Genomic DNA, 23222 nt, shown 5'->3' with positions numbered 1-23222 from the left:
CAACATGAATAGTGTCAATGCTATGGTCACAACAGACAGATGTTGTGCTAATTGTGTTAGTTTTGACTACAGATTGGTCAAAGGGACGTTAGCAATTGAATAATACTGTAATTCATAGCAGACCTTTTTCTAATCCTGATCAATAGACAAAAATCCCTTTTATTATTGTTCTATTTGAAAATAAAATTCAACTCCAAATTCAGTCTTCGAAATGCTACAGTGTGAAATATAGCATAGGCTATTAAGATATATGAGAAACATAGCAAATATGCATTCACAACAAACACCTGTTGTATCAAGACATTGCAAATGAATCCACAATGGAGATATCATTGTGCACTCACTGCTGCAGCAAATGGAAACACTAAGAATAGTGATAGTTATTTTTACTGTAAATATATAGGACTGTTTTTCCTACTCATTATCTCGTCCCAGAGGATAGCAACACCCTCTCTAATTCTCGTGCAGCTGTGGAGAACCAGGATGGGGAAAAGTCTTAGCTGTGTGCCTTAGAGTCACTCCAATCACTCTCTGAACATACCTGAAACATGATAAGACCATGTGCAGATTGATGCAGTCATTGCTTTTCATTAGATAGATCGATACATAGATAGATAGATAGATAGATAGATAGATAGATAGATAGATAGATAGATAGATAGATAGATGGATGGATGGATAGATAGATAGATAGATAGATAGATAGATAGATAGATAGATAGATAGATAGATAGATAGATAGATAGATAGATAGATAGATAGATAGATAGATAGATAGATAGATAGATAGATAGATAGATAGATAGATAGATAGATAGATTACATAGACATAACAGCATAATTTAACATTCTGTGCACCGATCAAGACAAATGCGCCATCACATGGTAAAAAGGACGGGCAATAGGAACAGAAGAGGAGTCAACCTGCTATAACTAAACCAGTAACGGACCCGCATTGCATCACAGAATAAAATTCCTAGTGCACGCGCTCCGGGCTCTGCCGGCTCAATTACTCCTTTACCTATAAGCGCATGCAGCGCACACTAATCCGGAACGATCGGTGATGCATTAGCACCGTGAAGTGTGTGTCAACGAAAGCTTTCGCCGTTTTGTTGAAGTTTCTGTTGCGGTCTGAGCCGAATGGAAAGGCGAGAGAGCGACATCGGCATCAGCAACAGGGCACAGCTAAATCAACAGCGAGGACAATTGTAGAGAAAGTATCTGGATCGTCCAGAGATACAACTGTAACCAGACACGCTGACGTCATTAATCGTTTTTTCATTTCGTTGTTTTAATTGTGTGAGGATTTATTGCATTTTTGCGTCATTAAATGGAGCGGCGTAGGTGACGTTTGGACTGTTGCGTTCACCGGCGAGGAAAAATGTGAGTAGCTGGCAAAGACGGAATAGCAACCTGTTAAGGTGTCAAATAATGATGACTATAAACTGTGCCTTTACAGTGCTTAAGAAGTCAGCAAACTGGGTTCATATCAGATAGGCTTTTAAAGTATTTGTTTCTCATCTTTTTAATCTACAGGGCATTTAATTGACTAGGTTTTCTTGTGGGGGCTCAAGGGCAAAGCGTTATTCGTATGAGGGAATGAACCTTCGCCTGTCTCGGTTTTCTAATGAGGACAGATAGCCACAATTTTCTCAGACCAGTTCAATACAAGATGATATCCTACCCTATGCGAAGAAACACAGGATATTCAGTCATAGTCTATATGTAGCTCGAGTCAACGTCCCTTCAAGGTCCTTCAGAGATGCAGAAAAATGTAGCGCAAAGAAAACGTGTAACTGTCGTTTGCATCATCATTCATCGGTGTGGAAAGTCAATATCTCCACATCTCTAATCGCAGAAAAAAATATAAGAAAAGTCTCGTTTTATTGTGAGTTTTTACTTTAAAAGAAACTTTGTTTGATTTGGTAAATCATAGGCTAGTTTAATTGTTTTTATGTGTAGCATTTGTTAAATATGTATACGCTTATTAAATGACTAAAACTGACTTTGTTAAAGTTTCCAGAGGACATGTCATTGAGTTGAGTGCATGTTTTAGCCCGCGGTTCGACGTCTCAATATCCAAGCAGAACTAAACAGTCAATAAGCAAGATGTTCTTTTGAACTCTTTCTGGCATCCATAGTTCATGAAAAGAACATTGCAGAAAGTTTTGGGTGAGATTTGGGTCAGTGTGTTATAGCGCCGAAGGCGTCGGAACACCTAATTCACAGGAATGCGCAACGTGTTGCTCACTTGTATAAATCATGTTCGTGACGTGTAGACGTTGTGCACGCGTAATAACATCAAAGAGGTGAATATTAGTTTGTTAAGATCACCAAGTCTGGTGTTTAAAGTTACTAAAATACATTTTTAAATGTCTTAGATTTTACGGGGAAACTGCCTGGAAATTTAATATAGTCTGTCAATATAGTCAAACATTTGTATGATGTAGATTTTAGGCAAGCAATACAGACCTGCTTTAAAATCATAATCAAATATAAATAATATGAATGAGCCCCTGTAAAGCTGCTTTGGAACAATGCGCATTGTGAAAAGCGCTATATAAATAAACTTGAATTGAATTGAAATACAGCATGTTGGGTATTTGTAAAAGCAAGCAATGGCAGAGAGAGAGAAAGGGTAAACACATATATGCTACACAAAAACACCGCAGTGTTGCAAGGAAACTGTCAGAAATCACAGTTATGCATTCATGTTTCATCCCAGTTTGTGTCCCTGCTGTTGCCTGAGCTGGCAGTGAACCTGTGAGCAGCATAGAGTTTCTATCTCTGCAAGAAAATCTATTTAAGAACCTATTGGTTTTCTCCCTCTCTCCGAGGAATTCTGTGAAGCCTTTGAGCTGCTGGAGCTTGTGGGCTGAGCTTGAATGTAGCCTCAACACATCCCTGCATCTAAATTTAGTTTTTACAGTAACCGTGAGTAATATTAATGAGCAGTTCAATAAGCTGCCCACTGGCTCTCCACAGGTATTGAAAGGCTCTTCCTGCGGGGTTGTTTCAGATGAGCTTCATTGTCATTATCGTCAGAAAGGGTAACAAGTGTATCCTGGGTTCATTTTCAAACAATGCATCACAGTCAGTGCCAAATTGACCGGTTTCCCATTGTTAAATGTTTTAAGTAAAAATGAAATGTTTCAACCCCTATCATAATCTAACTGATAAAGAATTACATGGTTAACAGTTTAAAAAAAGTATGGACACTTTGACTGAATAAATTATGCCAGAAGTATGTCAGCGTTCAGCTAGTATTGTCAAGCACTAGGCCTACAGACCTGCGGTAAAAAAAAACGCAGTTATGCAAGCTTGGCAATGAGTAATCTACAATTTAAGTGAGATCACAGTACTACAAAATATAACGATTACTCACAGGCGTAGAAAATACAGCAATAGATTTTGACAACAGATGAAGTGTATTAACCAGTCTTCCCACACAAAGCGGATTTTCATGCGCGTTTATGGCATTTTCCTTAAGCCCAGCAACGGTGCGCTGTAGAAGTGAGTTCACCCGACAGCTGGCAGGGCTGGGCTGCTTTCTGCGGAAGGACCTGTTACTCTGTTCATTCTGCTGGTTGCGTTGAGTCCCAATGCTGCCGATGGGATCTCGTTGTGTTTGGGAATAACGTTTCGCCTGACATTTCTGAAATTAAAGGTTATGGCGCGAGACAGAGCCCAGCAACGCGTGCTTCAGTACCAGCAAACTCTGGTGAGTAACGCAGGTTAATGTGATGCTGATGGTTTTCAAAGCGAAACGCGCGGCCGAGATGCGTAAAAGTGTGATCGAGTCCGTCCAATTTTGTTAGGGTGTAAGGAAGTATATTTACAGAAGACGAAAATCTATGCTAAATCACAAGAATGTAATTTCGTTTAATTGCATAGGCTATAGATTGCATATTCTTTACGCAGATATGTATGTATTAAGGATGTTGTTTGTGTTTCATCGTGAGAAAATCTGCTTTTCTAGCCACACGAGTAAAATGGGATCCGCTTGAAAGAAATGTAATTACAGACTATTTCATCACAGTATATAGGCGTTTGTGACAAAGTTATGTGATATCTTCAGCTAATTGAGTTATTTGTATGTTGATACATGTGTTGATGTGAGTCAGGTTGACTCTACAATAACATTCGAGGCATAACTGATGTGGCTTTAATGGCATCATTTACAGTTATGAGTTCACCAACATTTCAAGTTTAGAGGCACATCAAAGTCCCCCCTTTCTGTGTGTTTGATCCCTCCAACCCCTCCTGCTTCTCCACTTGTGGACTAAATGTAGATCCTCCCTGAATATAAATTGACTCATGCACCAGTTTCTCCCACATTTCTGTCAATTTGTGATTGACAGCTGTACCCCGGAGCGGGGATATCTTTACATCCATATAGACATGAAGAGAGGTGGTTTGAAGGAGAGATGGACACATTCAAATGGTTGGTATATATTCTCTCCATTCTGCACCATTTTCCTTACTCCAACCCTCCCACAACACGATACACATAAATATGATTTTTTTTTCTGTTATGAGTTATGACACATGTGTTTGCAAAGGTAGGCGTGAAGTGGCCGCACTCGGATCCATGTGTTGCATTTAGTTTTTTTCTGCGTGGTCCAGAGCCCCTATGTGTGTGATGAATGAAACTGGGACATTTTTTTCTTTCCCTGCTTTCGTTATCAGTGAGTGGATCAATACACCACTATACAAAATGGTGGCTGGAGACTCAACGTTTCATTCCCTCTCTCAACACCTTTCTCTTTGACCAGAGGTTGGATCTCTTGATGTCTTTATCATTAACCATCCTTATTAAATGTGCTTCACTGCAGAGCCAGACACGCGTCTGCCTGGACACATTTTAGCCAAATCAGGATTAGTGTGTGTTTTTCCTTGTGTGTTTGTTTTTCATTCACCATGTGAACTAACTCACTATTATTGTCCTTCATTTGTTTTCGCTGGGGATATCGCTGTGCTGGTCTTTTATGAATCACCATCTTCCAAGTTAAAAAACTGATTCTTTGGCAGGCTGTTGTTTCAGTACTGTCAGTTTTAAGAAATCCAGCACAGCGATTTGTGTTTGCGTGATGTGGTTCCCCAAAGCTCTCAGCAAAAATAGCACGCCTGAGGAGACTATCCTCCTAGTCTTAGCACACATCACTCTTCTGTGTCACCCTGTCTGATCAGTTGCAGCATTCAGTCCATCCGAAAATAAAATCCATCCGGCATTTCCAGATGAAATGCTGGAGGTTGAGCTGGGGTTTGCCAGAGGCCAGCTGAGGAAAGATTAGAGACAGGTGTCAGTTGGGATGATGCAGTGGCAGAAAGCAGGTGCGTATTGTCCATGAAAAAATGTAACACTACTGGGTAAATTGAGAGTTCTGGGTTGAGTAAAATAATGGTAAAGAGTGGTGGCAGAGATAGAAAGACATTATTAAGCATTAACCTCTTGTCAATGGGGGGACAATGTTCTTCGGTTACCAGTGTTATTTAAAATATCTTATTTGTATTCTGCAGAAGAAAGAAAGTTAAACAGGTTTAAACTTACAAGAGGGTGAATAAATGATGAAAGAATTGTCATTTTTGAGTGAACAATCACTTTAAAGGAGAGGTTTTCAGTTTTTAGTATTCATTTTACTTTATTACTATTAATCTGAACCTGTACTATTTGTGATGCTGTTTCACATACAATGACTGTTGCTTATTCTGGCATTGTGTTTTAATGTTTATTGCTAATTAAATGTGGGGGGAAAGGGATTTTGACCACTGATGAGATCAAAGACTGTGGACATGCGGATGATATGAGTCCTGCGTGACATCAGCCACCCCACATATCTTCAGCATGGGGCTTGCAGTCGACATGTGATCACGCTTTTAGCACTGCTAGATGATCTTTACAGAGGAGTTACTAAAGCGGAAAGATGGTAATGACCTCACGCTTTACCCACAAACCATAGCAAAAGAGGTTAGATTATTGGAAATCTCTCATATAGTTTACCAACTTCTGCTGCTACTAACATCTATTCAGTTTTCACACGCATGTACATTGATAAACTCCATATGCTCTTAAATGAACGTGGATGTGCTATTCATCGTTCACCAAGGTGATTTGACTCCCCCTTTTTTGAAGCAATGAGTAACCTTGAGCAGGCAACAGTTCTAATGAGAGCCAATACCTACCTGATTGCAAAATGGATTAGAGGAGGCAATTTAATCTCACATGCGCTTTTAGACGCATGATCACCATCCAAGTTCCCGAACCGCCATTTGGCCCCAAGCTTTGGCAATTTAATACAAACACCTCAAGTATAGATATAACATGTTTCTTTAATATTCTTCATTCTGGCTCGGTGACAAAGTGGCTCACACCAGGTGCAGTGGATTGCAGAGCAGTCATTAATGTGATGGGTTCAATGATTAAATTTCTTTTTTGAAAGGGATGTTTTGGGTAAGCAGGGCAAGCTGTGGCTGCTGACAGAGGTGGTTTTTGTGCATCTTCTGACTCAGTTAAATGCAAATCCAATACATCCTCCACCTCTCCTTTGCTTTATAAATATTGGTGCAGGTATAACTTTGAGTAGCTAAAACTTGTACAATATCTCGAGATGTGATGCAAAATGCTTCAACAGGGGAAAGGAATTTGCACACAAAGATAACACCCTCTCAAAACTACCAGCAAAATTAAATTTCAAAGCCCAGGGCTGAGATAGGTTTGGTTTATCGAAAGATTTTGAAGGAAGTTTCGACTTTTTAATCACTGCATATCACCTAAAACAATGAGCTGCACTTTGGAGTTGTATAACTTGAAATTGGTCTGTATATGAAGGGTGTGTTACAAGAAATACATTTTCCTTTTTTAAATACTTATGCACTTAAAGTACAGTTTTTTATGGAAAAGTATGAGTGCATAAAGAAAGAGGGTATGTGGCCCTACACAAAAAAAACAGTCTTAAGTTGAACGGGAACCTTTTCTGTAAAAAAAGGCAAAAGTACATAGTAAGGGTCAAAATAATCAATTTTCTTTTATGCCTCTGATTAACAACTAGGAAATTTTCTCAGTATTTAGATTTTTTGCACCCTCAGATAACAGAGTTTAAACCGGTTTTATCTCCACCAGATATTGTCCTATCTTAACAAGCCATTCATCAATAGAAAGCTGGTTTATTACCCTTTCGTCCAGGGTCACATGCCTGTACTGGGACATAGTAATAGTAATGACAATTACATTGTGATTGCTAACAATTAAATACTTCAAAATATAACCTTTTTACAACAAATTTCAGCTTCTCTTGCTAAATTGTTTAATTTACAAATTTGGTGAAGCATCACATATTTATTCTATTAAGTCAGTATTGCATAAACCATAGTGTTCATAGATCTGCACTTTAAAAAAATAGCACGTTGGAAATAGTAGGGCAACCGGGTACTCTAAAATACTTCTACAGTTTGGGATATGCTTATTTGTATTTGAATACTATTGAGGATGAATAATATGTGTATCGGTACACAAGGTTGGTCTAACATATTCATCAGTGTTTGATTAATTGCCATTGCAATGAATTAATGGCTCTAACAGAGTTGAGATAGTAAATGTTCCCCTTTTAACGACCAAAGAACATCAATATGTCTGTGTGTCAGAGGGGGAATGAGGATCAATTTATCTCATCATGTGAATATCTTGCTAGCTAGCATTACTTTTCTATTACGATCTAAGTACCAAAATGACCTTGAGCATTATACAGCCTGACAAACACAACTGACTCCAGTCACTATTTCCATGCTTTTGAACATCTTGCATCAGTTTTTTTTTCAGTCAAAACATTGGCGAAATTAGAATGAGATTTTGTTTGTGTGGCACTGATCAAATTTTGCGTCTTAATGAGGATATCAAAGTGGGATGGGAATTGTCAACCACAATCAAAGTCTTATAGAATGCTGTGTTTCTGTTTTTCAAAGATGTTCCATAGCCTGCTCTATACCTAAGCTATTATTAGAATCTTATCACACATCTGACAAGCAACATTGGCAAAGGAAGGACAAAATCACACAATGTGTCTAATTACGGGGGCCATCACATCCCATTTAACCTGGAGCGCAGCAATGCACCTGAATTTGCGACACAGGACAGCGCTGCTGATGCTCTCAGACGTCTGGTTCAGGGCTCTGAGGCAGAGGCTGTTTAACGACTCCATTTACACTCCAAAGCCCTTCAGAGAGATCCTTGCCACGGGCCACTCATATCCACCTAAAACACTCCTTCGGCTTGTGTGCGTGTGTCTGCATGTGTTTTGACTTGCTTTATTTTGCATTTCCACCGCAAGGCTGTGTGCCAATATTTTACAAATCCACCTTAATTCAACGTGGACCTACCTTCTACCAGCTGTGTAAAAGAATAAGTAAACCACCCCTCTTTGGTCAGAAACGGCTCAGTGACAGATAAAATGCCTTGTACTGTCTGCTGCACCCTTCTTGGTCAATATGCCGCAGGTCTGTTTGACCGCTAGGCTAGTGAGGGCAAACACTTCAGAGGCTTATCGTATTGATTGAAAATGCTCTAAAGTGTTGGCCGGGTTGAGTGTTATGTGTTCAGACAGCAACTGCTGGGTAAACCTAGTTTTTCACAGCTTGTCCTATGCCTGATATATGGGAGAGGTTGGCAAACTCGCAGGCGATGGGAGTGTCGTGTTTTGGCTTTGTGATTTGATTGGTGCTAGCACGTGGCTGATTGTGACAGCTTGTGTTGTTAAGGTCAAATGTCACTCTGTTAATAAATGGTGGGAGAGCTTAATTGTGCCAGACTAATATGTCAAGCTGTCCAAGAGGGACGGGTGACAGAGTGATAAAAACGATGTCTGTTGAGACTAAGCGTTTTGGGTATCGGTGTCGGAGGGTGACCACAGGTGTGCAATGCTCAGAGAGAGTGTCAAAGGAGCACAAAGGTTGTGTGAAATAAGGCAGATGGAGTAGAGGAGGATGAGGAGGGTTCTGATCAATCCGCGCTGCGCTGCTTTGCTTTCTCCCTATGAGCTGCACCTGCTCATGCGAGCGAAGAGAGAGTCTGCTGGAATCGTGATGCTCATCTCAATGTGCCGCTGGTGGCTGAGCTCCTCAGATCAGAGTGCCATGTGTTTATAGAACAGAGAGAGAGAGAAAGAGAGAGAGAAACAGGCAGAGGGTGTGGGAGAGAGGGATTGTGGTGCTATCACAACGGACCTGCCAATATCCCTGTCTCTCCATCGTTGTGCCGTGGGCATCTGCCTGTGTGGGTACAGATGACTGTAAGAGGAAAAGACAAAAGAATTGAGGAATAAAGGACAGGCATCCACACATGAGGAATTTTTATAAATCATTATTATAATTCAATATGCAATAAGAACAACACAATGTGTCCCCATATGTGACAATACATAAAAGCAGTTTTTTCCTTGCTGGCCATTTTATCGTTTAGTTCCTATATCTGCTGGAAAATAACAGAAAATATGCTCTGTATTTTTCAGACCTCAAATACCGCAAAGAAAGTTCTATTCACTTTTAAGAAATACAACAGTAATATATGTACATGTATTTAGGAAAAGATTTTTAAAAAAGTATGCAACAACCTCGATTTTATTACAGTATTCATGTATTTCCTTTATAGTCCTTTATATTGCTGTTGGATGATTGTATGTCACTCCTGAGGTTTGATTTTGTTGAATTTTAACAGACACTGGACTGGAAAGGCCAAAAAAACATCCATCAATGTCGATTACATGGTCTCCTTTTTTCCGTGTCTGTAATGCTGTCTTACGTTCTTCTAAACTAAACTAAAACAAAAAATAAATACAGATGCATCTATAAATTTATCACAGACCTTCTAAAAAAAGGACCTCTGTGTCCTCAATATGTCTGCCATGTGTTTATGATAACTGGATAAAGATGATAACAAAAAATAGATGCAATATATACAAACTTTTTTAGTTATTCATTTATTACTCTAAAGTTACGTTTTTACCCAGACAGAAGTATTGGAAACATGGACAGAACTACTTTTTAAATCTTTATATACCTTAACACCAAAACCATAATGCGACATCTTTTAAAACCATTATGCCATCAAGCTGATGTTAGACATTCACAACTCGCACACAGAAAATACTTGTGGTGGGCAAGCTCGAGAGGAAAGTTTCTGTGCTAATGTCATGAGTTTGTGGACAATGGTGTAATTACTTTATTGATTACTAAAATATTAAATTCCAAGGAATGCCTGAAAGATGCTGACTAATATAAGGTCAAAATGAGTTTGAGAAACTTGCAACTTGTTAATTTTTTTTTCTTGTTAAAGAAAGTTTTTTTCTTTGATCAAACTATTTTCTATTTAACCATTCAGTTTGCTCAGACGAGTTCTCATATATCACAGCATAATGCGTCAAAAGTGAAAATATTTAAAATTCTGGTTGTGTATTATTCGGCACCTGTAAAATTTATTCAGCTCTGTTTTAAATGCTTTACTGTGTAGTGCCCCTCAAGAGAATGCAACACAAGTATCTCATATTTTTCTTATGTTTGAATCTATCTATCTATCTACCCATCAATCTATGTGTGTGTAGGTACTGTGTGTGTGTATATAAAATATGTTTTTATCTGACTTATGTTACCACACAAAAGTTGACTGGAGCCTCTGTGTCTGCATACATATGAGATATATGAATTTTAAATAAATACACCTGGGTGTGCGTGGGAGCATCTCTGTGTAGCTTGAAGGACACACTACACCATGCGGGCAAAGCTTTTTTCAGAGTAGGACTGTGTTACAGTCAGGGCAAGTTTACGGGAAAAGGAAAACAAAAACAACAAAAAAGTACACTTTAAAGTGTTATTTTTACAACTTTTTTCCCAAATTAATGTTCTGAATTGGAAGAGAATGGAGACAGTACTGTTACATGAAAGTTTAAAAAAGATGTTCTTGAGATTCCAGCAGCATGCATTCATAAATCTGTCTCATAGAGATGGGAGCCGAGATGGAAGCTCAAATCACTTCTCAGACGTATCCCAGAGGAATGCTACAATCGAAAGGATGTTTTAAGTGGTATAATTAGGCTTAAATTGGACTTTGGTGCCAAGCACCGTGTTTGGCATGAATCCAACACTGCATGTGAAACAATGAGCAAAGCAGCGTAGCATGGTTATGGCTTCATATTTCAGTGATGAGACTAACAAATCTGACAGAAGACTGCCCTTTAGAATCACTGCTTTATTCACAAGGAATTTGACTTAGTGACATGAGCTTCCAGTGCACATATAGTTTAAAGTGAAAATTAAATAAGTAAACCAGTACACTTTTGACTAAATACAATATATGACAAAAGAGCAGTATGTATAGATGTGCTAGATAGAAGTTGTAATGTGCTATAAACAAATGATGTAAACAGGTGTTGACAGGTGTTTGAAAACAGCCCAAAATGTTGCGCTGTATCTAGTGAAACACTTCTCACCATAGCTTTGTTCCTCTTCATTTCATTCCAATGCCTGATGGTGAAATCCGTCTTGCTTTCAGATGTATGGCCGCTACACACAAGAGCTGGGCGCCTATGCCAAAGAAGAGGCAGCTCGTCTGCGTGAGGATGGAGCACTGCGGAGGACCACCAGTGTGCGTGGCCAGGCCCCAGAACTGCAGGAGTATGAGAAAGACCCGTGTGCCAAGTGTCAAGGTGGGTGTATTGTATACATACGTGTGTGTGTGGGCAAACTGCTGACAGTTCTGCTAATACCAGAGCTTGCTACTAACAGCAGCATGCTTTGGCTGGCTACAGAGCGAAGCCAAGAAGGCGAAGCTTGCAAATGTACTGGGATGATTGGGTAGCAGAAAGAGGAATAGGGTCGCAAAGGACAGCGATGCATGATGAGAAGGTGTTGGAATTGGAGATTAGGGGAGATGGATGCTGGGGATAAGTGAGAGGGATATGAGTATGGCTGAACATCTGAGCTTTATTCGGGCTGTGATATGTCACAAATCTAGACTGTATGTTCATGTTGGGGATAAATAAAACAGGAATTCATATGTGATCCTGGATCACAAAACCTCTTTATCTTTTTATAAATACCCAAAAATACATTGAACTGACTAAAAACAGTTGGGTTAAAATTGACCCAACAAGTTACCCAATGCTGGGTTACTATAACACCGACCCATTGTTGGATTATTGTACCCCAATATATTTGGAAATATATTGGGTAACCAATTAACCAATAATAAAACAAAATAGCCAATTTGTTGGGTCATTTTTGCCAACATGTTATTTATTATTTTATTGTTATTGTTGTATTTGTTGTTTATTATTTTTGGCCATCCTATTTATTATTCTTTTATTGCAGTGTAAACAAATGTTGCACAACAAAATACCTTTATAATTCTTTATTTCCGATACAATAAGTCTTGGTTGCAGTTGTTTTAATGTACTTTCTTTTATCATAAAGTTGCTAGCAATTAAGTATCAGTTTATACGAATGAAATATAGAAATAAACAGAACAGAGGCTAGTCTAGTTTATACAATTATAAACTACCTGAGCAAAAGCTACCAAACAGCAGCACCACCAGGCTTGGCCTACTCCAAAATGTAAATAAACAACATGCATCAACTGCTTAAAGTTGGTCTTCCGCTAGCATCATGCTTCCCACAATAACGGAGATTTAAGAGGAACTGGTTTTATTCCTCAAGCTGCAGAACATGAAGGTTTTACATTGCTCCTCCTGATACTGAATGACGTTTGTTCCAACCTATAAACATACATTCTCTTTATTAAATATCCACACATACACAGTTTTATTATTGTTACAATAATTATTTATAATTAAAACTGTATTGTCAAAAATGATATACATTCAAGGGGAAAAAAAGTGCAAGCACACTTCGGTATGATGAAGAATTCTGTAATGGGAAGTAGCCTCGGAGACAGAGGTTAAAAGCCAGACAGGTATTTATTACCAATGATGAAAAGTGAATAACAAGTTAGTACTGATATAACTTAATAAAGTTCTTGAGCAGATAAACAGATTGTCCATGACAGTTCTTGTTTACCAGGAGTTGGTGGACTGGTGATTTACTGGAGCCAGCGGGTGAAACACAAAGAGATAGTAGAGTCCTTTGTTTGCAGGGGAGCCACGAAGAAACACTGGGAGTCGTTAGAGTTCACTGGGAGATCACTAGGAAACACAGAGATGAGTATAATCCACCAGGTAAACATCTGTAATCCACAAGTACAATTTTTAATCAACAGGTTTTGAGTCCTTTTGCATACTGGAGACCGGACAATGACTGCGTGGCTGAGACTGGCTTTATAATGCTTTGTGCGGTGATTAGTGATGCGGATCAGGTGCGCTGTATAGAACCTCTGGGGCATGTGAGCCTTGTGAGTGGGGAGGAGCCTGGTGTGGTGGTGACAGAACCCCCCCTCTCCACAGCCCGCTCCTGAGGGCCGAAGAGGGCGGCGGCGCAGTGGGCGGCCTCGGCTGCTTGGTGCTGGAGCTTCAGGATGCGAGACGTGGAATTTTGTGAGAAGACTGGGATCTAGAATGTCATCACGTGGGACCCAGGATCTTTCTTCGGGCCCATAACCTTCCCTGTCAACCAGGTATTCTAAGTTCCGCCGTGACGCCAAGATGTTAGGATCTCCCACACAGTATAGTGGGAGAGGGGGGTTGTTGGCAGGTCTGTGTAGGAGGAGAGACAGTGAGTGAAAGGGCTGGAGGAGTGAGACGTGAGACGTGGATTGTGGGGTGAATCCGATGCTGGGGTGGTAGCTTCACCTCATATGCAACCTCATTCACTTGTCTTGGATGGAGAAGGGACCAACAAATCTGAAACTCAGCTTTTTGCACGGGAGTCTGAGCCGGATATCTGTGGTGGAGAGCCACACTTGTTTCCCGGATTGGTAAATCTGTGTAGGTGCTCTGCGGGCGTCTGCATGCAACTGTGTCTTCCGCCATACCTGGCCACCAGAACTGATCTTTTAGCAGCGAGAGGGTTGGTTGGTCCCCGGGTCACCAGTGCCCAGGGATGAGTGTGCTGATTGGCTGGTGGTCTCTTTTGGCTGCGTGGAACATAGGTATGAGTAGGTGGGCACCCCAGGGTAGTGGGATCGGATCTGTCACGGACACACCGGGCTACACCCCACTACCGCACGCACAATCACTCGAGTTCTAGCGACCGCACCTGATCCGCATCACCAATCACCGCACTATAAAGCCAGCCTCATTCACGCAGTCATTGTCCGGTCATCAATTTGGAAAATGACTCTAAACCTGTGGATTACAGACTTGACTTTTCACAAATTGCTTACCTGGTGGATTATACTCACCTTAGTGTTTCCTGCCCATGTCCCTGTGAACTCTAACAACTCCCAGTGTTTCTTCGTAGTTCCCATGCAAACAAAGGACTCTGTTATCTCTTCATGTTTCATCCGCTGGCTCCACCACATCACCCGTCCACCAACTCCTGGTAAACAAGAACTGTCATTGATCAACTGTTTGTCTGCTCAAGAACTATATTCAGTCATGTCAATACTCACCTGTAGTCGTTTCACTTTTCATCATTTTTAATAAATACCTGTCTGGCTTTTAACCTCTGCCGAAGCCGAAGCTGACGGAACGACATCCATGGGACCCCCCAAATCACCCCCACTGTTTGCCAAAGTAGTTGACCTCGCCGAAGTGGCTGTCGAACTTGCTCGGGAAGCAGACGGGGATTCGGCAGCATTCAGAAAGAACGTAGCCAGTCATGACCACAACACCTCAATTTACATGTTCTCGCATACGACAAACCCTGCCTCTGCATGCTTGAGCCCCAAACATGCATTGCAGGTGTTGTGTCTTCCGGACTCGGAGATGAGTCTGTCACACCCAAGAGCACAGCTGCGAGACATGCCAGCAGAAATTTGCTCTTTTAGATGCTCTGTGGCTCACTGTCGAACACAGGAGGTGTCCTGCTGCACGCGGCTTAATTCCAGCAGTGTATTAGTTTTCTCGAAGAGAATAGTTGCCTGACATCCAGTCACGCAGGTTCCGAATAACAAAAAGATGAATGAATGGGCACCGGCATCTCCTTTCATACCCGTATGGACGGGGCAGAGACTGTCGTGCGCATGCCGTTTGCAAGTTCATTGGCGTTTTTAAATTCCTCTCAGAGATGATAGGTTCTCAAGATCAAACCCCGTCGAGAGACCGACTGAAAGGGAACAGGATGTTTTCAGACATTATCTCTTATCTGCAAATTTGTCAGTTAAGGCTTCAGGCTCCCACTTCTGAAGATTTTCTTCGCATTTAATCTCTCTAAAAGATAGATCAATATATTGAAAGCTTGTCAATGGAGGCCATTGCTGCAAGTCTGTTATTAACAGAATACGAAACTGCGTCTGAGGCAAGCCCCCTCTTGTTTTGCTCAATGAACGGCAATGTTTTTTTTTAAAAGCTATTTGCTTTAAAAATATGTTAAAAGTAATAAATGTTACAAAATAAAATCAACACACTGGTCATTTGAATTTCGGTTCTTTTGACTGAGTGGCGCTGCAGCGTAAAGATCATGTTCCGTGAAGACATTTTGTAAATTTTCTACCATAAATACACATAGACTTTATTTTGGTAAGTGAATGACCTGCTACAGTGCCTCTGATTCACAACTTCAAATGCAATTTTCTCAGTATTTTGATCTGGTTGCACCCCTGGATTCCAGACTTTTAAACGGTTAAACATCCACCAGATATTGTCCAATCCTAATAACCCATACATCAATAGAAAGCTTATTTATTCAGCTTTCAGATGGTGTATAAATCTCAATAGGGAAGCACCGAAATTAAAATTCTTGAGTTTTTCTTGATCAGATCTGTTCAGCAGATTTCAATTTAATATCAATTTCACCTTTTGGTTGGATACATACATTTGCCATTAATTTAGAGTCCAAAGATCTACTTTGATCCCCAACTATGATCTATTAATATGATAGACTGATACACAAAACATTTACGTAGCTTATTCAGCCTAGCTCAAACTTCTATTTGAAAGCAGAAGCTGGTATTCCTCGTGCAGAATATGAGAAGGATCAGCCATGATTTTATTTGTCGCAGACCACATTTCTCATACAGCTAAATTAAACTTGGCTCCAAAATTTGACCCATAATTTTAGAACACCTAGATATCTGACCAGTTTAGTTTGAACAGAAAGACAACTATACCATGCACATATTCTATACTGAATGTATCACTGGTTTGAATTTTCTTTTTGATACATAGGCTATCTGCCAGGTTTGCACAATAACTGCAACATGATGAAAGTGAAACTGTCAAACTGTTCACAATTTAAATTTTTGTCTATGTGAGCCATCACATTCATAATGACACAATAAATTTCCCCAAATCTGCCCGATCATGCATGTCATATATATTCCATAAATAGCTATATGGAATTAGATGCCTTGAATGCTGTTTGTGAGAACATCACAGATGTAATGGAAACTTCAATGCCATCTTCTGGAATGTGATGGATTCTATTGGTGGGGTGTTCTCTGGCATACTAATGCATTAGAACTACAATGGCCAAAATACACTACAAAAAACTAATTTTTAATGGTTTTAATGGAAAAAAGATAATGATTCAAATTAGTATTTTAATGGAAACCATTCGAATTCTTTTGATGGTTTCAATTGAGTTTCAATTGTTTTTGTTTAGCAAAACCTTTCTTGTTGTTTGCCCACTGCTGGTTACTAATCGTCACTGATTTGTGGGTTGTACTGCTGTTTTAGTGGCAGCTTTTTTGTCACACGCATTCTACAGGTGAGGCAATTAACAAACAGGCTTGTTTATTGTTTATGCATGCAAATATAAGCGTTTGGCATCATTTCTCAAGCAATGGCACTGAAGGTCTGTACCTTGCTGTGTTATAGCTAGCCTGCGGCATATATCGACACTGCCGGAGGGCGTTTAATTCCCTAAAGCTTGAAGCAGTGCTGGCCGTTCACCAGCAGGGAGCATAATCAGTCTGCGCTGTTTAGAGGTGATAAATGAGACACGTAAACGTGATGTGTATCCATAACAAGCCGATCTGTTTGTTATGTCTCTTTTTTGTCTGTATATACGTCAGCGTTCATCAGATGATATATTATAGAAACATAGCCTACTGTCATTACTTTAAAGGGACAACATATTCCCCTCGCAACTATTTATTTCCCATCTAATGGTGTATTAGGATGCGTTGTCAAAATAAAAAAGAACAGCGAACACAAATCCCATATAACTATTAAGGTTTGAGTCGTTATAAAATAGGCAAAAGTGTTTCACAGTCCAATGTTTTTTTGTGCTAATGAGGGTATCTCATTGGTTTTTAGTAATAAAAATAGACTGCTCTTTTTGGCCTTCTGTAATCTCCAAAGACGCACAGCATCTGTCTCTATCATCATTCCCGCCTCCCTGTTGAGTGTGAAAAGCATGAGAAATCTATCAACACAGTGTGTAGCGAAGGTCCTTCTGATCCTCCTTGACAGAGTTTGAGGGGTTTGGAAGCTTGTCAGCTCGCTACCTACACGCCTGTTGGGATCCACAGAGCCGTCTGTTTGTCTGTCTTGTTTCTATTTTATTCATCCACCCGACTACAGTTCTGTTCCAAAAGTTAGCAAAGCGCCTCGACGCATATTACTTACATAGGCAGCTACCTTCAGGCTGTAGGATCATATGTAATCGGCATTTACCCTCGTGTCTGGGTGATTTGAAACACTGACCTTATTATATACCACACAGGTAGCGCTAGGCGATAGTGATGGGAAGTCCGGCACTTTTCAACGATCCGGCTCTTATGGTTTGGCTCTGGATCTTCTCATCGCCCTTTTCTTAGTATCGCCTTGTATTTAAGCCCAATTATCAACTGTGAATGCTTTCAGTATTATTAAGCATTTTGTATAATGTTTTTATAAAATACTTATTTTTAGGCATTTTTTGTTACAAAAAAATATATAATTCCTAAAATATAACATTTTTGATAAAACTTTAATTGAACAATTGAAGACAGAACCACAGCAATCAAATCAAATAAATGCAAAAGTCTTTTAAGCATTTAAGTGATAGTTCAACCATTGTCATCATTTTTGAGTGAACTATCCCTTTAAGACACTTCTTAAGTGCAGGTTGTCATTTAAATATATTAGATGCCTCAGCTCGGATGAGCTGATACCTTCTTTTTAGTTTTTCGCCCATTTCTTGCAACACGCTCACTTAAATCCGGCTCCCCCGCCTCTCTCTCTCTCTGTCGCTCTGTGTACCAGGCCTGTACCACTAAACTCGCTCTTCCTTATTTCACATCTTAATCTGTCCTCCCATGTGATTGGCCGAAGGGTGTCCCCATCCAAAAAAAGTCCCGCCCCTACCTGCGGCTAAAAATGTGCATTCCAATTAGGCCTACTATCAATCAAACTGCAGTTGGTTTGTTTTTATTTAAGCTGATAACTAATAGAAAATACAGCTACTAACACAATAAAACAAAATAAAAACATGATATCATATTAAAAAAACATGTTTTTTTATCTCATTTTTGAACCACATTATCTAAGGTTAATTTCTTACATACGTTGCAATGCATAGTGTCAATGCTAAGGACATTAAATGGGAAATTAGTTCCCAAAGGTGTCTTAAAACGATAGCAAGCAACTTTTTGACCTTATATCAATGTTATATAATTAATTGTAATAATTATATAATTAATTTTAGTGGTAGGACATCTTTTACCTCGACGAATTTCACTGCCGTTGCTTCCTAAGCAGCTCCTATCAGCTGAAATTACATTTGTAACTTTGGTGTTCGGGCCGGTACAAGGCCCCGGCTTTAGGGCATACGTCACGTTTTACTCGTAGCCTGGGAGAAGTTAGCCAACAGTTAACTATAAGACGAAACGATCTAGTTTAACGCAAGTCTCCAAACCATCACCATGGCAAAGCCAGCAAATAAAACAAAGAGGAAAAGAGAGAGAGTGATCGGACACGAATCGATATTTGACAGACTTACACTTGGCGACGCCAGCTGCAGAGGGGAACGGGTTGCAAAGCGGATGGAGACCTAGCGTTAGCCTTCCTGCTACTGGATTTGAAAGTGTTATATAAACATTGTTTAACATACGTTGTGTGTTTTTTGGGTGACTGCAAATGTGTTAAAACTTTAGCAATTTAGCTGCTATGTAGCTAGCACGCTATGCACAACCAACTGCTACCTCAGAATCTAGTTTGATTAATTAGTATAGCCCAGTATTATATCCCGTGGTAGCCAAAAGAGTGCTTTAGTACATGACAGTTTATGAAGTGACATTATGTAACAGCGGTTTCTATCTAGTCAACAAATTCACGTGTATTGCGCTGCCCACATGGAAGCTTATACAGCAGCAATATTTAGGACATTTATAACAGACTATTGCGCTTATCAACCACATGGGGGAAACATACACTAAAACGGCTCCTTGTCGCTTTAAGAAAGAATAATTCATTTGTATGCCGCCTATCTTTATGTCTGGAGTGCATAACACATTGCTCAGAGGTTGCTTTTTCATAGCTCATGGCATTTGAGGTCGTATTTATGGTTAAGTATGGAGGGTATGCATTGACGTCACTTTCTCACGCGAACATGTCGGGACACTCCCTTGGACACGCTCCCCTGGGTTGCAAAACACTCAGCAAAATGGTTGAGGAGAATAGCAGAAACACAGAAACCGGTACTAATGCTGCCTTCACATGCTCTCCAAATATACGTTTCTAAGGTAAAAATTGCACATGAACGCTCTCTGATGTCAAGTTTCCCACTGGGAAGTTGTGAAACACAATTAACCTGGCGGATGGGACTGATATGATTTATTTGTTTTTCCACAACAGCTTCATTGCATTGTTTTGTCGTTAAATTAGTACAAACAGTATTTACATACAGTATGTGAATAACCATTTGAAGCACTCTATGTTTTAGACACTGCGGAAATTGCATGTATTTCACCAATAGGCTATTGCAGAATAGTCAGCAAGCTGACTATTAAAACTATATAATAGGATGTACGGTTGAAAACTATTTGGTCTACCATACAACATTCTCTCAAGACACATGCAAGCGGGAATCTGGCATCCTCAATTCTTTCCGACAACAAAGCACCTGAACACCTGAATCATGACATCTGAAGTGGGAATTACCAAATTTCAGAGAACATGTGAAGACAGCATAAAACACACTTATTTGTTTTGTGGTTTCTCTTTCTCGAAGAAACCCTCTTGAGTCTCAGGTTTTGAAACCAAAAGTTGGACATTATTGTCAAGACACACAAAGCCTTGTTGGTTTGCAAAGCAACTGTTTGGCCTGGTTGGTGGAAGGCCTTTTAAGAGGTCCTCTCACGCACACACGTTATTGGGTTACCATTATAACTTGAAACTGATGTTCTTCCTCACCACTTCTAACTAGTGAGGCCCCCAATGATAACAATGACCCTACTATGTAAAACTAAAGATGAACTTACAATGAGATGAGCTTACAATGGTAAAACAATGTGTACATGGTTCCTTTATATTTTGGTAAGAAAATCTTCAATATTTATGCAGATACTCTTATTCAAAGTGACTTACATCGCATTATACTATACATTGTATCTGAGTTTGTGCAATCCCCTGTGATCGAACCCATGACCTCGGCATTGCTAGCTCCATGCTCTAACCACTGAGCTACAAGAAAGGGGAAATTATAAGCAGCTGGACTCGATCATGATCGTTACGACTTACAAAGGAATCAGGTTTTCCGGGACCATGAAATGTTGTGTAGAATTGCGTTTCCCAATAATGTAAGCAGTCATTTTGCTGAGTGTTTTGCCACCCATGGGTGCGCAATCCGGAATGCTGACGTGGTGTACAAGTGGTGAAGTGTCGACACGTCCATACCCTCTATTGCCATTTTCACAGATAATATAATACATTGTGATGTAGGCAAAATAGAAGACACACATGGTATTTGATTAGAATATATATAGCGTTTTAAGGTCTCTGACTTTTAAAAACAGATTTTGGTAACTTGGAAAATCTGGGCACAGGATGGGAAAGACAAGATTTTTGAGTCTTCACTGTAGAAACACTTGAAAAGCAGGAGGGTTTTGCTTATCTTCTCTATTTTCAATCTCACTGCTGTCTAATACAAACAATTAGGATTTTTGTGAGAGATTTTTTTCTTTTCTATGCGTACAGTGCCTTTAAATTCTTCTGTAGGCAGCTCAGTTGGTTTTGAAACGGCGCGTATATACCCACATACCCGTCTCTCCCCAGTGTAATTAGACTTTATCTATGAATTTTAAGATGACAGAGGGGGGTAGATTTGCGACAAGCTGTCAGCATCCTGCTGTTGTTTCTGCAACTTTACAGTGAAGTGCTAGCCTACTTCCGTAGCTGCCTTAATCTGTCTATTTTTGTGATAATTGTTTTGGATATGTGGATAAACACAGTGCTGGCAACAGTCCACCAAGTTCTCATAGGAAATCGTGTCTACTGCCTGGAGGCTCAATGCGGAAACTCCTGAGAAGTTGTCATATCCGGCAGAAAGAGGGCAGATAGTATTGGCTCTCACCAAACCACCCACACCCTTCTACTTACTGGTGCTAAGAATTACATTTAGGCATTTGGCAGACACTTTTATCCAAAGTGACTTACATTGCTTTATCCTATACATTTTACATGGGTATTTGCAATCCCCTGGGATCGAACCCACAACCTTGCGTTGTTAACGCAATGCTCTTACCACTGAGCTACAGGAAAGCTTGAATAAAGCTAGAATATAAATAGTCTGTTCCTGGATATATTACACATTGTTATATTATGCATGCATGCCGCATAAGGATGTCACTTCCAGTACTTGCTTGTGACTGGCTTGTCAAGACACTATAGGATCTGAGTGAAACTGCAGTATGGGCTTCAGTGTATATTTACAGTTATTTCTCCAACCCAGTTATGTGTCGCATATCAGCACTTTAGTTTGCCATTGTGTGGAGATAAGTGCTGCAGTTTTGCATGTCCAAAACATGTTAAAGTTGCACTAAATTTGGATAGAATTACATGAAGAAAGTGTAGTTTCTCTTTTGTGGATTGTCACAAGGTTTATTTAGAGTGCAAAGACCACCGAAGTGGGCCAACTCTCACATAGAAGAGCTGGGTGTAGGGTCGCTCAGCAGGTGCTGTGGTTGGAGGGGCATCATCTCTGTCAGAAAGACTGAAGTGTCTGCTCACCTGCTGTGACTCTTCCATTTCTGCTGTCTTTCAAATACGTCTTATCTACACTCACACAACCCGGTCCACTACTGCTACATTGCATGCTGTCAGTTTTCTCGGGTAAGTCTGAAAACGTCAGAAACCAGAGGAAAACTGCCTTTTTTTTTACAGCGTACAGTGCACCTACTGCTGTCCTCAGATAATTGCTTTGGGCCATACATCTCTCTTAAATTGTACCTGTAGTCAACAAAGTTGACCTATAAAGAAAAGTACAACTGTGGATTGTGTAGTTACAGAAGCTCACATGTAACACATGTCTATCCGCAGTCTGTACGTCACGTTGTAAGAAGTTCCTGATTTCCCGCGTGGGTGAAGACTGGATCTTCCTCATCCTCTTGGGGCTTGTCATGGCATTGGTCAGCTGGGCCATGGACTACACCATTGCCTTCTGCCAGCAAGGTGAGGAAGAGAAAGGAATGAAAAGAAAAGGACAATTTTCTGCCTGACAGGGTTCCATGAAATTATAGATGGTGTCATTTAATCAGTGAAGTATTGTTTTTTTCCACTGGGGTTTTGTCATTGTGGGTAATTTGAGATGGATAGTTCACACAAAAATGAAAATGATGTCCTCATTTACTCACCTTCTTGTAAGTTCAAACCTGTATGACTTTCTCTCACAGTTTCTTTCTATGACTCTTTCTTTTGTGGAACACAAAAGAAGATATTTTGAAGAAGTTGGTAACTGAACAGCACCGGCACCCTTTCACTTCTGTTGTATGGCCACAAAACCATTGCAAGTGAATGGGGGGCCAGTTTACAACATACTTCAAAATATCTTCTTTTGTGTTCCACAAAAGAAAGAGTCATATACAGGTTTGGAACCACACAAGGGTGAATAAATTTATTTTTGGGTGAACTGTCACATTTATCATATTCATCCTTAATGGTTTACAACCAATAAAGTAATAAGGTGAATAGTAGTTTTGACCA

General features: G+C 40.0%; 1 protein-coding gene across 9 annotated transcripts in view; it reads left to right on the top strand.

The window, feature by feature from the left end:
- Window positions 1-955: 955 nt before the first annotated feature.
- Window positions 956-23222, top strand: part of clcn2a (chloride channel, voltage-sensitive 2a) — a 40797-nt gene continuing 18530 nt past the window's right edge. For 7 of the 9 annotated variants that reach the window (XM_056742811.1, XM_056742808.1, XM_056742806.1 and 4 more), the window contains exons 1-3: window positions 3571-3721; window positions 11537-11690; window positions 22560-22691. In XM_056742811.1, coding sequence (XP_056598789.1) covers window positions 3671-3721; window positions 11537-11690; window positions 22560-22691 — 337 coding nt within the window. In that variant the 5' untranslated portion in view covers window positions 3571-3670. Of the gene's footprint in view, window positions 1384-3570; window positions 3722-11536; window positions 11691-22559; window positions 22692-23222 lie in introns of those variants that run through there. The other 2 variants (XM_056742809.1, XM_056742812.1) reach the window with 2 other exon arrangements.

This window comes from Triplophysa dalaica, chromosome 3, assembly GCF_015846415.1.
Source record: "Triplophysa dalaica isolate WHDGS20190420 chromosome 3, ASM1584641v1, whole genome shotgun sequence".
NCBI classification, from domain to species: domain Eukaryota; kingdom Metazoa; phylum Chordata; class Actinopteri; order Cypriniformes; family Nemacheilidae; genus Triplophysa; species Triplophysa dalaica.
Note: the sequence above shows the minus strand (reverse complement) of the source record. Positions and strands in the feature narration are given on the sequence as shown.